The 17072-nt window shown below is 38.0% G+C and overlaps 2 protein-coding genes across 2 annotated transcripts; one reads left to right on the forward strand and one right to left on the reverse strand.

Moving 5' to 3' along the window:
• The first annotated feature begins 38 nt into the window (after positions 1-38).
• On the forward strand, positions 39-1378 carry ndufa3 (NADH:ubiquinone oxidoreductase subunit A3). Its single transcript, XM_079240227.1, has 4 exons — positions 39-80; positions 341-415; positions 1008-1085; positions 1187-1378. The coding sequence occupies exons 1-4, from the start codon at positions 74-76 to the stop codon at positions 1276-1278; spliced, it is 252 nt and encodes an 83-aa protein (XP_079096353.1). The 5' UTR covers positions 39-73; the 3' UTR covers positions 1279-1378.
• Positions 1379-4395: 3017 nt separating this feature from the next.
• Positions 4396-16355, reverse strand: LOC306756277 (BAR/IMD domain-containing adapter protein 2). Its single transcript, XM_079241002.1, has 15 exons — positions 16231-16355; positions 14661-14789; positions 14482-14557; positions 14325-14411; positions 13647-13708; positions 13324-13395; positions 11668-11805; positions 11080-11232; positions 8849-9025; positions 7489-8128; positions 7202-7409; positions 7004-7066; positions 6361-6529; positions 6185-6225; positions 4396-4479 (listed from the first exon to the last, which is right to left on the reverse strand). Exons 2-15 carry the CDS (start codon positions 14706-14708, stop codon positions 4407-4409), a joined length of 2007 nt encoding a protein of 668 aa, XP_079097128.1. The 5' UTR covers positions 14709-14789; positions 16231-16355; the 3' UTR covers positions 4396-4406.
• Between the last annotated feature and the right edge of the window lie 717 nt (positions 16356-17072).

The raw sequence follows: 17072 nt of genomic DNA on the forward strand, positions 1-17072 counted from the left end.
GAAATTATACGTCATACTAATTGACACTACATTTCCCATGATGACCTTTTTCGCTTAAACTACAGTAGACAATATGGCAGGTACGAGTGTATTTTGTCACTTTTGAACCTGTAATTCAAGACGTTTTCGTTTCTATAACTTCTTTGTAGAATAGATGAATATACCAAATGTTCTAAATTACACAAGTAATGTTTTAGATTTACCGTATTTTTATTATATTAATCTGAAAATGCATGAAAAATGTGACCTTGGATGTGTTGCTAATGTTAACTAGCATTAGCTAATCAAGCGCAGCTTGTAAGTTGTTGTAGCTTTTTTACATGCCGGTATTTTCCTGCAGGAATTGGAGCTTTTCTGAAAAATGCTTGGAATAAGGAGCCTGTTATTACGGCTTCTTGTGGAATCGGGCTATTAGGTAAGAAAAGAGCCTTGTATGTGTAGGTTACTAATGTTTTTAAGTGTGTGCGGTGGCAGTAGTGTACTGCTATTGAAGCAACAAGAAAGATGTAACAAGATGGTAATGAGGTCATTTGTTACACTTCACCTCATTTCGATTAAACTGACTAAACATTGAAAATGCTTTAAAAACACAAGTTGGGGCGCCGTGTTAAAAAAGGAACACACTGAAATTGTTATACAAATAATTGAAACCTTTAGTTATATTTCAAGCAAAACAAGGACAAGTACGACGTGTTAACATTAACAAAACATTTTGCAAAAGAAAGAAGAAAAGGAAAGGGAAAATGAAGAAAAATATTTGGAACGGGGACATCAAAAGACTATAAAAATGTGTTAAAAATAAAATAGCAATGACACAGTTACACAGATTTAATAGCAGCACTTCAGTTGCATGTTAGTTTGAAATATGAGGAATTTTGCTGAATGAGGGAAAGTGTAGCCCACTCAAAAAGCAGATTCTGTGGATGATGTCTTATCCAGTGAAATTTTGTTAGATTAATACGATAAAAATATCCTAAGAGTGTAATCAATGTGCTGTCTTTCCTCAGGTGTCCTTCTTCCATTGATCAGTCCTTATACAAAATATACAGCAATGATGAATGCGGCTGTTCCATACAACTACCCAGGTAAACAGTTCTATCATTTCTTGTATTTGAGTTAATTGCTGACAAATGTTAGACATCTAAGCATCAGTTATTAATACTTCATCTCTGTTTTCTTGTTACAGTTCCTGTGCGAGATGATGGAAACATGCCGGATGTTCCTGCCCATCCGCGTGACCCTAAAGGAAACATCATTGAATGGATTAAAACGCTATAACTTCTTGTTCTCAAAATCAATGCCTGTATTGCTCCTCTTGTTCATATGATTAGTTGCCCCAGCTGTCTTTTTCCCACAATAAAAATTCTATTTAATTCTACTTCTACTTTAATTCTACTTTTGTACAACATTTATTTATTGAACACATTTATGTAAATAACATAATTGCTGGCACATTTTATTAAAGCACAAAAGTGAACAAGAAGGGGTGTCAGGGAGGGGAGAACATGCATACTTTTTTATCTGTTTAATGTGTTTAGAAGCTGTTGCTCTATCAGCTTTGTATACAGAACACCTCTGTAATAGGACTGCATGTGTTGGTGCATATAGCAGTGAAGTTCTTGAAATCATTCATTTACATTTTCATGCATCAGCAGCAGTTATGGCCAAAAGATTGACTTTGTCCTTTTGCCACAAATATGGTAGCTTGCAAAGCTGTTGGGATTTAATTTGTCAGAGATAATGTCAAAGATAAACTGACAACAGAAACAAGTGATTTAGTGTTTCTGTTACTGGGTAACTTGCTGAATCAAATACACTGTTGTCTATAGTGGAACACATCCAAAAACTTCACTGAGAGTCATTCTGCAATGACCCTTGATTTATTTAACACCAGAACTCTGAAAAATAAGAGTCTCATTTGGATTTTGAGTAAAATTTTCTTGTAAATACAATGACTGTGCAGATGTTGTAGTGTTGATGGGTTGAAGATGTGGGAAGAATTCACCTCTTCATCATCTTTGAAATAACATGTTTGAATTTTCTTGTTAAAGAGGATCAAAATCTGAATAAGACCATATGAAATGATTCTGTAGATGAGAATTTAAACACCAACAAATTCCACTTTCAAAAACCAAACATACTCAGTGAAGGATTCCTTCATAGAACTTTTATTTTTTTAACACCCAATTATTCTGAGTTTTGCTGTTGCTCAGCAGTGTTTCATCATTTCACATTTTTATATTAATACAGTGGCTGTTGTATTAATATAAAAATGTGTTCACAGTGCTCCTTCGTGTTCACGCACAGAACCAAGGACTTATAGGAAACATCTAAATAATATTTCACTTCAGTGGAAGAGTTTTGAAGATGTGTATGACTAACATCTATGCTATTTGGCTCTGAGTAAAAATAGATTCTGCAAATTTGCAAACATAAACAATCCATATCAGGGATATGTTATTGTATTCTTTGTTGCAACATCATCTGATTTCAATGCTTACATTTTGACTTGATTTCTACCATTGTTAACAATATTACTGTCTGTGTACAATTAAAAAAATTTAATATACCATTTTTTAAAACGACCAACTTTACTGAATTTGTTTGACCAAATTTAGTATAAGTGTAATCCTGCCTGGCATTTGATTGACAAATGCCAGCAGCCACTTGAACAGCTGTCCTTTTATTTGATGTTTTTATTTCTACACAAATGAAATCACTATCTTGGTTTTTGTGCAGGTAGCTATGAAAACTACAGTTTGTCATTCAGTTATACGGGATATCCAAAGAAAAACATTTTCACAAAATCAAAAATGTTCAACCAAAGTGAAACATTTTATAAAGTTGTCAAATGATCATATAAGCGCACATTTTTAGCATTACAAGCATGAAAAAGCACAAGGTTACCCTTATTAAAGATGCAATACTATAAAATAATACACAGGATTTGCTGTTAATAATGATTCTCCACAGCCTTTACTGGCAATATCTCAAATCTGTTGTGATCCTTCTGAATGTTGAAAGATCACAGCAACTGAAGGCTGTCAGAGCTAAAATATAAACCATTTAAATGTGTACAGAAACAACATTTCACTTCTATGCTTCACTGAGCTACAGACTTGGAGCTACAGAGCAACACATCATATACCACAAACACTTGCTCAGACATAGGTCCACTTTCCACTTACTTTCTTCATCACTTTCATAAATTCATCTCCCCAGTAAACTTAATCATATCATCTGCCTCTCTTCAAGATTTACTCACCTACAATCAGTTAGCCAATTGTAAACATCTTTAAATTAGGGACTAAAATGGAGAAAATATAATCCAAAGCCTAAGCATGCAAATCATTCTTAAGACCCTCTGCAACATGCTTTTTTCTAAAAAAAAAAGAAAATACATATCTCTCTACAAAACTTCATTCCAAACATTCACTTATTAATTTTCATAGTGGTAAGTTTGTTTGAGATGCTCTGTATTAACCAAATACGATTTTGATAAATCCACTTCATGTTTCCATTGAAAGTGTTGCTGATCAAATTTGAAGAATTAAAATTAACCATAGACGTGTTTTTTCTTTGTATTTTGAGTTCGGAAAGAGCTGGAGCGATTTAATAATCTTGCCATCTAAATACATAACTTCACAGCAGCAAAATAATCAATATTAGAAAATGTAAGATTTATCTCATAGAGAACACATCCCAAGTACAGTCACAGACACATAAGTAGCTTGAAATCAACTCGGTGTGTCATTTAATTTAAAATGGACAGTTTCATCTATATGATCACTTTTTAAAATGAAAGAAATAAAACAAAACAAAAACTAACACTTTCAATACATTTGAACTGTTTTTCTTCACTGGAATCATGAAAATACACCAATCTTGCAGCTTTTTTTCAAAAATATAATTCTGTTGCAGATAAGGAGCCTGTCCTCTTCCCAAAATACCTCAAAACAGTCAAAGTGTACAACCTGGATCCAGTCCATAAACAAGCTGAACAGATAAAACTTTTCTGCATTGTGGCACAAAAGAAGAGAACACAGCAACAGAAACGAGAGGCAGCCTCACGGGTCAAAACTAATTTGGAAATGTTAGTCATTTTAAACAAGACACAGTGTGATGGTCTCAAACATTACGACAAAACTAACCTGTATTTGATCTTAATGCCCACATTTTTCCACTCTGAAGTTTTAGATATCACAGTGTTTTTTCGTCTTTATTCCATACAACCTTAAATCATACCATGAACCAGTTTCATGTAAAAATACTCATGAAACATACTGTATAATTAGATGATAAATAGAAGATCCACAGTAAATCACTATTCAGTGTGATGTTACCAAGACTCAACCTGAGGCTTGATGGACTGCAAAGTGCTGGACTACTGCCCCACTGGTGTGCACTCACTCAATGATGGGAGCTGAGCGATCGTTGGTGACGGTTTTTCTGAGTCGGATGTGGGCAAATGGGTTGGGCCTGGAAGGCAGAAGTGACAAATATGCATTTTCAGTTTATTTACGTAATTGTTTGAAGTTTATTTTTCCTGACGGGTCAAAGAACATTAAATAACTGTTCATCTAAAAAATGAATAAAATTACATAAAATTTAGATCAAAGCTAATAGTAATGTAACGTTTTCCCAGACCGTTTAGGAAACGTTATATTAGTGGTTGTTTAAGTGAGAGGCTGAACAGATCTTAGAGGGGAAAAGAAACTCAGCAGAAAGTTCTCATGTTGCTTGCTGTCTGGAACAAAAAGCTACTGAAGTGTTTCAGGTAAAGTTGGTGAAGTAATTAAGAAATTGCAATTTAAAGTGGAGTGGAGGTCAAAGTGAGAACTAAAAGACAAAAGTCTTTTCAAGAGAACTGCCAGTAGGATTTAATGGAAAATAAAGTCCAGCTTGACAACAAAAGCCTTCATTAAGGATTAGCTCGCAGCAATTGCACTGTTGTAATGTCCTACAACAACTAAACAGAAGTGTAAAAAAAAACATGTAAACAAGTTATTACAGATTGTTATGTTAGAGAAGCAGGGAGCATTTCTCTACTATACCGCCTTAAATACCAGTAATGTTTGATGATTAAATGATAATTGCTACAACAACATGAAAATTATTTTTAACACTCCTGTGAATTTCACTAAACAAGGCACTGACTTGCACTGTACTTGTTTTCTTTATCCTGAAGTCTTCTCGAACAATAAATAAATTCAATCTTAAATCTCTTGCAGAAATTGATGGAGTAAAAATGGCACATTTTAAGTGATTCTCAGAGGGTGTTTCTACCGATGACTAAAACAAAGTGCCCAGTTGTTTGACTGGAGCTTTCATTTTAAAATGAAGAACATAACAAATCGGATTTCTTTTTATTTTCCTTTTATTTTACTGTCTTCACTTTTGAGTCTTATAAAAGCCTTTTTATGAAGAACAACTGCAAATCAGATTTTATTATAAGGAAAGCAATAATTGCTTTAGAGAGACATATGGTCATATTGTTTGTGCATTTTATGTTCCCAGTAGATAAACATTTGAACAAAAAATACACTTCATACGTCCAATGTCAAATAGGTTTATTTTTTTACTGACAACGATAATACACACTTTAACTAGAAATATTTAAACTTTTGCATGTCATTTTAAAATAAAATTATCTTTAAGATTTTTAACTAAAACTAAATTACACGTATGCATGATACATTTCATGCGTTTAAATCATCTTTAGCATTAAATGTCATTGTTTGATGAAAAATAGAAAAAATGACTTTTTTAATAAAATCTTTAGAAAGGTGAGAGATGAAAGGTAAATTAAAACTATCAAAATTGGTCTCTTCTCTGAAAGCATACTTTGCATGTTTAGAACTGCCAGTCTTTTTTTTTTTTTTTTTAAATTAAAATGTCAACACATCTCTAATAATTCTGCATGCTAAGAGAAACAGTGAAACTTTCAGTTGTCTTCATTAAACAGCTGTTGGACTTTTTCTAAACGGCAAAGTATTAAATCCAATTAATATATTTCTGAAGCAATGCAGTTCTAGTTTTCAAGCTGTTTTAAATAATTTATCTAAAATTCAGGACTTTTTAAACCTTGAAAACATAAAATTTTAACCACATGTAAAAATCTAGACTCTGACAAAGTTAGTGGAGTGGTCCTCCTTTGAGTATCTGTGAGTTGATCTAAAATTACCTCGTAGGAGAAGGAGGTGAAGAAGCCAAATCTGACGTGATCTGCAACAGATGAGACAGGGATCGTTATGACATTCCCATAATCACAAAACACCTTGATCTCCTCCATGAGACAGTGACTTATGAGGACACATTGGCTGGAATTCAAACTTCTCCCACAGGTTTCGAGTTTCTGACCTTGTTGCTGTCAGCCATGCTGTAGGGGCGCGGGCGGAAGGTGCTGACCCGCTGGGGAGGAATGGAGCGATCCTCCTCTGACTCAGAGGTGAGGCCTTTTAGGCCTGGAGACACCAGTTTGTCGAGCTGTCCAGTACTGGTGCTGTTAGCCTTAGACAGGAAGAGGGAGCTACAGAGGAGATTAGACACAGAAAGGAAAGAATGCTCAGACAAAAAAAACAAAAAAAAACAACAAAAAAAAAACAAGGAAGCAAGTGAGAGCAGAAAAAATGTTGGGTTTATGTGAATTCATCAACAAGTTTGTTGCTGTTGGAAAGAGAAAGAGAAAATGAAGCAGAGCAGTGGAAAAACTGATGGGTCAACAAGATTTTTCCTCCTTCTGGCTTAAAAAGTTTTGATCCATGGCAATACAAATAGAAGATGGAAAATATTTATTATCAAGAGAATCTCAAACTAAGTTTTATTTCTTTAAATTACAGTAAAGTATAGTACTAATATTGCTAAAAAGCAGAGTTCTATAAGGAATTATAGAGATTATATCTTATATCTTATTATTGGCATTATTCTTAACTCTCAAACAAGTAAAACAAAAATAAAAAAGAAACTGCTTTCAGTGTTTGTCTGACATTATAAGACTGCTCACCCCTCTAGCTGATCCAACTTGCTGTGTTGTGGCTGAGTGTAGGAGAAAGGGAACCAGCCTTTCCTGTGAGGGAAATATTTTACATGTGACAGCAACTAAATAAAGTGATGATTTCAGGGACCAAGACAGAAAACGTGTGTAGAACACAGTAAAGTCATTTTCTGATTTACATTCCAGCAAATGAGCTGTAATTCATACCGTCCAGTCCGTTCATTTTGACCGTAGTGCCATCCGTCTCTGGGTTCAGAGATGAGCAGGGTGATGTCATCACCAGGGAGGAAGTGAAGTAAACAAGCTCCGGCCCCGATGTTTCCACTTCCACTTTCCATTGCTCCAGGTGTATGAGCAAACATGGCCTCCACACGTGTAATTCCAGATAAAGGCAGCATCCTGGGAAGACTGGAGCCTATGTCGAGGAGTAAAATAAAAGAATGAGATGAGAAAGATGAACAACAAACAAACAGAAATGCTCTTGTTCTTCTTACCTTGGAAACCACCCAGCCTCATCTCACTGACTGGTCTTCTTGGCAGTGGAAGAGTTGCAGTAGCGCACACATCCGTGGCCTTCAGTAGCCAGGGGTTATGTGATGGAGACAGAGTGTTGCTTCCTCCTGGTCCCACCTGCTGATGCAGCAGCTGCACTGGAGTCATGGCTCTGGATAGAGGAGCGCTGTGGGACAGTGGAGGACTGTGAGGAGCGCTGTGGGGGATGGGGAGGGTCATGCCCTGTGAGGAGCTGTTGGTCGGTGGGATCTGGCTCTGTGGCATAACTGTAGAAGGGATGAGACTCGGGGAAAGGTTGGAGGTGTTTGCGGCCAAGAGAAGGGAGCCCTGCGGGGCAGAACAGCTGGACATGGTGGTTGTGGATGCAGCTGGGCTGATGCTGTTGCCTTCAGGGAGGGGGCTGGCTGATGTACTCAGGGGTGTGCAGGCATGCTGAGGAGATGCTCCTTGAGATGAACCTCCAGTAGCTCCACCAGTGGAGGATGCAGAATGGGAAGTCTGGGGGGAGCCCTGAGGAGGACCACTGTCATTCTGAGAGGAAGAGGAGGGAAGCGATCGCTGCTGCTGGGAGCGGCTGGAGTCTCCATTCAGAAGAGGAGGGACTTCTTGAACAGAGAGCCTCTGAAAAACATGAGCAGAGCGTGATGACAACCACACACATCCAGGCACACTGCAGGGATTTACTAAATCTGGAGGAAGAGCAAGTTATCCAATGGTCAAAAGGATGGCAGTTCGAATCCTGCTCCCCCGGTCAATCTGTCGTTGTGACCCTTGCCTCCAGTGTCGGCATTGTTGGTGATGTGAACGAGTATTTTGGTAGTTGTTGGAGAGGCCGCTGGCTGCCATGTGTCCGTCAGCATGCTGCAGGCAGCTGTGGCTACTCCTGTAGCTTACCATCACCAAGTGTGAATGATTCAAGGATTCATTGTAAAAAGCAATTTGTGTGCCTTGAAAAGCGTTACTTAAATCCAATCAAATATTATTATTGTTAAGTGTCCAGGTGTCACATGACACAAACTCGAGCCTGATTTGAATCATGAAAACGTTATATTTAAAGGTAAAATCCAAAAGGAATCTCATCACCATGACTTCGTTGATTTGTGACTTTATCCTGGTGACCAAGATTTACTTCTTATTCTGCTAAAGTCATGTCACAGTGAGCACATTACAGAAAGAAGATTGTATTTCTAATGATAAAATATACATCTAACATGTCTAGTTTTGCCAGTTTAACAAATATGACAAAGTCTAAGCCTGTTAGTCATGTCAGTTTTCCATCTTTACTTGAGACAAATTACTACTTGTCTATTGGAGGGGGAAAAAAAAAAGCAAAAGCCAAACCTGTTCTGGCTGAACAGAGCCAAGCTTAGTGTGACGGAGGACCTCGGCTATCCCAGCAGCCCCTGGGCTCTGTGGCGCAGTGTGACGCAGCAGGTTGAGAGCTCGCTCCGGCAGCTTTGTTGGCTGAGAACACGACTGCTGCCAAGATGAGAGTTTCTGCGACAGCAGCTCTCTCACCTGGATAGCAATCAAAGAACCAAACAGAATTTAAACCTTTGCTTTCTCATCAGTAGAAAAAGTTGCTCAGAAGAGATAATCCATGGAGACTCTTTGACTTGGTATTTGTTGATGACTGAGTATTTGTAGCAAAGTAATCAGCATCTTTTTAAATTCTATTGATTCTGTGGTCAGTTATCATCTTTCTTCACAAAAATGAATAATTATTGAAATGGCTAGATCCACATAAAATCATATGAACATAAAGTACACCCTCATCATGTGCTTTTATTTATCAAGACATAACAAAACATCTGCTTTTCACATTAAAATAGTGTAAATACAATTTCAAATGAGCAGCAACACATGAGATGTTACATTACTGTTATTTAACAAAAATTACACCGAAAAGCATAAGGAAGTGTTTAAAAAACAACAATGCACATCCCATGATTCAATCATTTGTAGAGGCACCCCCAGCAGGAATAAATAACTCAAGGAAAATGTGTTGGGTTAGATACCTTAGTTCTAACAAAGTATTTTTGTATGTTAACTGTTTTTCCACATTGTTGTAGAAAAACTGTGGTCCACTCCAACATGGCTTCAGTTCATTGAGTTTTGTCTTGAAAGCATTGAAATAATGCTGAAGTCTGGCCTTTGAGCCTTAAAAGACCATAATTCACTTTCTTTTTCAATTTGCTGAGATCTTTGTCCTTTTGCATAACCCATTTCCAGCCAAGCTTTAGCTGCTTCACATTTATCTTTAGAAAATTTTAAGCAATAGAGGAGTTAACAATCGACTCCATAACTGGTCCAGGTCCAGTTGTTGCAAATCAAGTTCATATTATCACCCCTAACAACTGTTTTTCTAAGATGTGATGCTATATTTTACAGTCAAACATGTCCAGTTCAGTCTCATCTGTCCAACAGACATTGCTCCAGCAGTGTTGTGGTTTGTTAAGTTGCATTTTCGCAGAGCTTCTGTCATTTATTTTTCTTTTCTCAAAGTGAAAATGGTTTCTTCTGATAATCCTTACAAATAAGCCATACTTGTTGATTCTTTTCTGATAGTGTTGCAATGAACTTTAAAGCAACACTACATAAATTTCTGAGCTCAAACTACGTGCTTCTGACTTATTTAGATGACACACTGATATTCATTACACACATTTCTGGAGCTGTGGTTGCAAATGGCAATTCCTTAGCCATGCAACATCCCTGGGTGTTGCATGGCTAAGGAATTGCCATTTACGACTTTTTTTTCCCGCCCAGAGCGTGTGACAGCCACATCTTGATCGCATCACACACCAGAAACTACATATCAACACAGTAGCCGTTTCAAACTCACACCATGACTGATTTAGCAAAGAGCAAAAATCTGCCAGAACTCAGTAATGCTGTTAAAATGTTTAACCTGTTAAATGAGGCCTGTAGCATGAGATGCAGCACTTTGGATTTTAGAGTTTTTCCTCAGTTTCTGTTTCACTACCTTGCTGGAAAGTCCACTCCCGGGAAGACTAGAAATTATGTTTACCACTTTAAATAATCTTTCTCCCGGTAAAGTGATGGAGACCAAATAGTTTGGAAACATCCTTCCCCGTTTAATGGGCAGTGACTTTTCTAAAAAAGTTGCTGATGTCTTTCCTCCTAGGCATTGAGTTAACCCAAACCTGAATGATCCAGAACATCAAACTCATAACTTCTGCTTTTTGTAGCGGCCCTTAGACTTAACTGATCATCAGTAAGGCTTAGCTGCTACTTGCCTTCCTGATTCCTAATGAAGCAGCAATAAAGTTGTCCTCAATCTTTCACTGCTTTTCTGTTATTGTTTCATTTGTTTTGTTTTGTTTTTCTTTTTAAAAGAGTATATTATGTCTTACTTTACAGTCCATCATTTGTCTGATTTTTAAAATCATATAAAAACTTAATTTTTTCATTATTACAATTGATTTTTTTTTCTTTCCACTGTGATGTAGAAGTAGATGCTTCTTAAAGGTAAACAATTAGTTTTAGAGTATCAATCTATTCTCTGACAGGAAGAGAAACAGAGCATTAAATGAATGTGAACAGATCACCTTGGTGTGGTAGTTTATGAGCAGTTTGGTGACACAGCACTGCCGGTCGACCAGGAAGCAGTATCGTCTCCTCTCCTCAGTGAGTGCAGATTTGTAACCTGTGGCCACCAGCGCATCCAGCTCACCTTGGCGACGACTCATTAACTCTACAAACTGGAGAAAACGACCACAACTTTATACAGGCACAGTCAAAATCCCCAGCACAGCACTCAAACATAAGGTGACCTTTACTGTTAATAGTGTGGAGACACACTATTCTTTATACTTCAAGATGCCAAAACCTTAATCTGCTTTTATGAGTTATATTTTATTCTAGCTGAAAGTTTTGCACAAAGTTTCTAGTTTCTCAAAAAATCCTGTGAAGCAGATTGCGTTTTAGTCTTACTTACATTGACCTATTTTTCATGCAAACACTCTCGCAATTCTGCTCCATAATCGGCTGTAATACCCAGTGAGATGTTTAAGATCCATGTATTTGAAGGATTTGTTAAATGAAAGGGAACACTGTCTCACGAGCGCACTCTCGTTTACAGCTTTTAAATCACGTGTAATGGATGTAACACAGGTTTGGTTGTAAATTGAAGTTACCTGCATTTCTCTGTCACCATATTTGTTTGGATGACGACTTCCCTGGCTTTTCCTGCGGAGTTTCTTCAGCTGGGACTGGCAGCGCTCAATGGACTCAGACTGAGATCTTCGCTCACTCTGATACTTCTTTAAGGTGGCCTGAGAAGAAAACAGAAGCAAAAGTCAAATGCAGGATTCATTTAAATTAATATCTGATTTGAAGCTTTGCTTAGAGTCACTGAGAGCCCTGAATTTGAAATACATCAGTCAGAAAATAAATATAAACCAATATTTTTGGAAAATCCAATTATCTTAGTCAAATATAACAACAAAAAATCGGTTCTTGTGTGATGAACAAAAAGTCCTGACAGAAAGTAAACATCTAACAGAGTGTAATTTGACTAAAAGGCCTTTGGTAAGAACCACAGTCTCTAAATGTGTCTTGTAGTCATTAAAGAGCTTTTTTCATGTTTTCTGCTCTACCACTCCTCTGTCATAGTGTGTTCAAGCTCTTTCAGTTTTGCAAAAGTTTTATTTAAGCATTTGTTTCTTCATTTAGTGGCTTCTGCTCTCTGCAAATGACTGAAACCAGAACTAATTCATACTCCGGTGATCATTCTTATGCTACTGAATGTCCAAAAAACCCAGTTTCTTACACCGGATGACACGTTTTACGCTGATAGGTGCACACAGATGCAGAAACTTTCAGTCTCTTCTTCTCATCCAGTCACATCCTGCTCCAAAGGATGTCAGAGTTGTATGACAGTGACTCTTCTGGATGACTACCAAAAGTCTTTGCTTCTTATAAGTCTGGTGCTCTCATTGATGGAAGCTCATACAACCAGCTCCCATTTCTGCAGTAAAACTTGTCAGAAAGATGAAGCAGCCTCTTATTGCAACCTACAGCAAGGTGGAGTTAGATCATCCAACTGAATTCTAATTTGTTTATCACATTACTTTACAAGCCATGATGCCCACTGACCCTGACCAGTAGAAATGGATGTGTGTTAAGTCAAGTGGTGTGTGCTCCAGGATATTTATGTTTCTATTCTCTATTTTGTTACATAAAAACACTTTTGTTGTTGCAAATAAAAAAATGATTTATTTGCAATTTATTTGTGATGATATTCTAAAATATGTGTTTATAATTTTTAGTTTATAATTTATGTGACCGGTACTGTTTTATCACAATTCAGTCTGCTGTATAATATCAAATTAATTGTTTTATATAATTATTCAGATTTATATTCAACCCATTTTAAACAATTTACATTATTCCTAATGATGATATTTTGTACACCTCTCTTGTTCTCTTTTCCTCTGACTTGGGGCAGCATTGGTTTGTCTACCTGTTAGCAACATATCTCAAACAGACAGATGTCTATAAAAAAATTCAGGAGCTCTCAGATATGGGAAAAGGAGCAAGTGATTAGATTTGGGGGAGTGATCTGGAAGGATTTATTACTATGGGGAGATATGATTCATTTTGACATGAGAGCTACTTAGTCAAAAATAATGGCCACAATCATGGCAAAAAAAAAAAAACAAAAAAAAAACCTCTAATGGCTTGGCAGAGGTCTGCACTCTCTGGGTGAAATTTTTTTTTTAATATCTTAACTTGGTGTAAAGATCAAAGGCAAAAAAAAGTAAACATATTTTAATCAATAGTGAACTTACTGTGAGGTACTTAATGTCCAGTTCCAGTTTCTGCTCCAACTGGGCGAGCATTTCAGAGTGAAACAGCTTCAACTGTGGATAAATGAATTCAGTAAACCATCTAAAATGTGCAAAACATCTATGTTGAAGCTTGCCTGTATGGAGCTAATGAGTAATGAGCTTTTGAAAATGCCATTTCCTGCACCTGAGCTACTAAATGTTAACTTTTGTGATTTAAATATCCTTTAATATTTACCATACAGTGAATCACAGAGGAAGCATGCAGCCAAATTATCATGTAATTGTTTGGTGTGAGACCAATATCTTCTGGTTTCTGTTCTTACCACATCTTCCAGTTGCACCTGTATTTGCCTGTGCACCTCAGCCATCTGGAATAGCGTGTCCCCTGTGAAGAGGAGCACAGCAGAATAATCATCAGCATCACATCATTTAGACTAAGAGACAATTTCATGCTTTAATTTCCTGATGTGCTCTGAAGTATGAAAGCTACGACCTAAAAGCTGCAAAGATACAAAATGTGTGCACAAATAAAGGCCACCCATAGTCCACATGAAGGAATTTTTGTCTCATAAAATGCACCAATGAAATTTTTTTTTTTTTTTTTAAACTTGCTGCTTTGACACAGTTTCTGCTTTACTAAGTGGCAGTCAGCTGCAAGTTCCTCCCTCAGTCACACAGCACTATAGTATGTGGTGGCTGGCATCTCGCCCTCCGACACTCCTGCCTGCCTCCCCCGCCGTTTTCAGCATTACAATGAGATCATGTGGTGTTGTTAATCTCCCAACAATGGCCCTACTCTCTCCCTTTGCCTCTGTTCTCTGGCTCTACATTTCCTCATCCTCTCTTGTCTTCATATCCTCGCTCATAAACATATGCAGCACTCTCACAATATATTTCCCATTTCTTACCAGCTGTCACATTCACTCTATAAACTTCACAAGGGTTTAAGGCAGATTGTGTTTATGTCCTCATCTCTGTCCCTCTAACGGCCGCCCACTCACCAAGCTCCTTGGAGCCTTGGCTGTCGCTGGCCAGCTCTCCAAGCTTCACCAGAGCATCAAAGTAGCCTTTAGCAGCCACGGTCACTCCTGCAAAAGACAGTAAACTATTGAAAACGTCAATGTTTTCAGACTGGAGATGTTAGTAAGTCTGACAGACCTGTCAGGGCTTTCTCATAGTGTTTTCCCATGGTCACAAAGTTCTTCAGACTGGGGTTGAACTGGTCCAGGATCCCCTGTTGGCAATAATACACAAAAATGCCACAACAGAAAGCAAATCCATCAGGTGTTTTCACACTTCTAATGCCTGTGTATACTAAGATATGAGACCAATTTTACCTTGTAAACATTTTCTGTCATCTTGTTGACCTCTTCGGTGCGAGACATGATTTTTATCTCACCAGTTTAATTTCCACTATGTATGCTTGTGCTGTTCTTTTCCTTTACACTTTAGAGGCCGCCAGTCTCCTTAAAAAGAGCAGAGAGAGACCAACTTAAGGAAAGTACCTACTTCCGAAAGCTTTAACTTTCATCACGTCAAAGAAACAGAAATGTCAATTTTCTTTGTCATTAATGTCCCTAAATTAAAAATAACAATTATCTTAAGTTACTGAAAGAGTCTCCTTTAGTTTTTAAATGTTTATTCAGTGCTTGACTGTGCAAAACTGTTTTTGTGTGAAGGCTTGTAAGCTTGGGATTTAACTGGGAGGGCTTTTAAGGCCACTGTATAAACCATCATAACAAGTGACGGGGGACCATCTTGGGTTTTGTCCGAGGTTAGCAGTGTTATTTTCATATGAGTCCCTTTGCCAGTTTCCACACAATCGCTTCACAACATAACAGCAACCCAAATATTTCTCCAAGATTTGTGTGCCAGACGAGTTTCACAATTTCAGATAAGAACAATGGACTCCTCCAGTCTGAGTCACAGGTGTCAGGGCGCTGAATAAACACGCGACATCGTTTCCTTGGAAGAGGGTACGATTAGGAGGGGAACTGATCTTGGGTCAGATGATTTCCAGTTTGGATTTAGTGGCAAAAGACTTGGTTTTCCCAGTGCTACCCTCCTTTGTTACCACAGTTAGATTACAGTGAAAACGTTGACCCAGATCAACTAATGCTATATGACACAAAGAAAACTTTTCCAGATTCTTGCTCATTAAGGCCATACTGGTGAAGTATGTAATTTGTCAGGGTGGAAAGAAGACAGAGGACTGACAGCTTTGTTCAAACTTTCTCTCATAACTTTGCCCTCATAACTGTGTGCCGTCTACTGGTGCAGAGGAATGGTGAAGACTGATGATGCATGAACATACTAGCTTAGTTAGGGTTAATTCTGAGAAATAAAGTGCTGTTTGTTTCAGGATGCAACAGGAAAAGTCTGCAGGTGGTTGGGAAGTGATACAGAAGGTGCATTCATGTGGTTTAGCCTCTTTAAAATTTCTTCCAAAGGAATAGCTGGTCGTTGCTGACTGTTTGAGAATTCTGCTAAAAACAAAATATTCTGTAAAGGATCTGTGTGTAATTGTATGCAATTTGTGTGAATTGTAGTCTGAAATGTTTTCGTTTAACCCCTGCATCTCTAAAGAAATAAACTGATCTTAAAGGAAAAACATTAGTCTACAAACAAATGATCCTTTCCTCCACATCATCTCAAGTTTATATTATAATCAAAGGCACCACAAGTTATGTTTTTTTTGATGAAGTAAAGCACATGTAAAGTGTCTTCAAACCAGTTTTTAATAGCATTATTCACACATCAGTAAATTAACTGCACAGTGGAAGCTTCTCCTTAGTAAGGGCCACTTAGCAAAGCAGTTACTTCAGCAGCTACCTGATCATCTCCAACTCTCAGTTCAATTTATGGAGAAGCACCAGAATTACATTTTAAAAAGAAAAAGTTACGTACCTTTTCTGGGCTCATTGTGGGTCACGATAAAGGCCTCCTGTGCGTCTTTCACTGTTTGATGAACAGTAAAACACCCCTTCTTTTCTTCCTATTAGGCTACTTTCCCTCTCGGTTAGTTAGTGGGGGGTTGTTTCATCCAGCAGAGCACTAAATATCACCTCCCCTCCAACCCCTTTTCATATGACCCTCTCTTCTCGTTTCCCCCCTCCCTCTGCCTCTCTTTACTCCCAGGAATCGAGGTCAGATATCCAGTGCCGTTCAGTACCTTTCCTCATTACTGAGCCGATTACCAACATGCCTTCACACCCGCAAAAACCGGCCAGAAGAAGCACCACCACCACCACCACCTCCACCAGGACAACCAGCCCCCTGCTGTTGGAAACCACTCTCAGCCTCCCATTCTCCCAGTCCCTCTCTCACTCGGGCAGAATAACAATGAGCCAACAGGACTTTGTCTGAATAGCAGCAGGAGGAGAATAATGACTTGAACTTTTTAAGCCAAAGACAGAGCAGCACAGGCAGGCCTATCACTGGCCTACATACACCCGGCCCATCACACATTCCTGCTCCCCATTCTCAGAGGAGGAGGAGGAGGTGGAGGAGGCCCTGCATGGACACAGCAAGGCCTTTCATTTACTGCAATAAACTGAGCAAGAGATTACAGACTAATGTAAGAAATGAAGGTACTGCGGAGATTTCAATGTGCTGGAAAAAGTCCAGAGTTTAGGAGGGCAGGTAACTGAGCAGACTGTCTCTTCTGCATTTACTGCAAGGAGAGTTTGTTCTGGGGTCACAAGTTCACTTTTCACTCATTACCGCCGCCAGAAAAAGATTTAAAACTG

This window comes from Telmatherina bonti (assembly GCF_933228915.1).
Source record: "Telmatherina bonti genome assembly, chromosome: 5".
NCBI lineage: Eukaryota > Metazoa > Chordata > Actinopteri > Atheriniformes > Telmatherinidae > Telmatherina > Telmatherina bonti.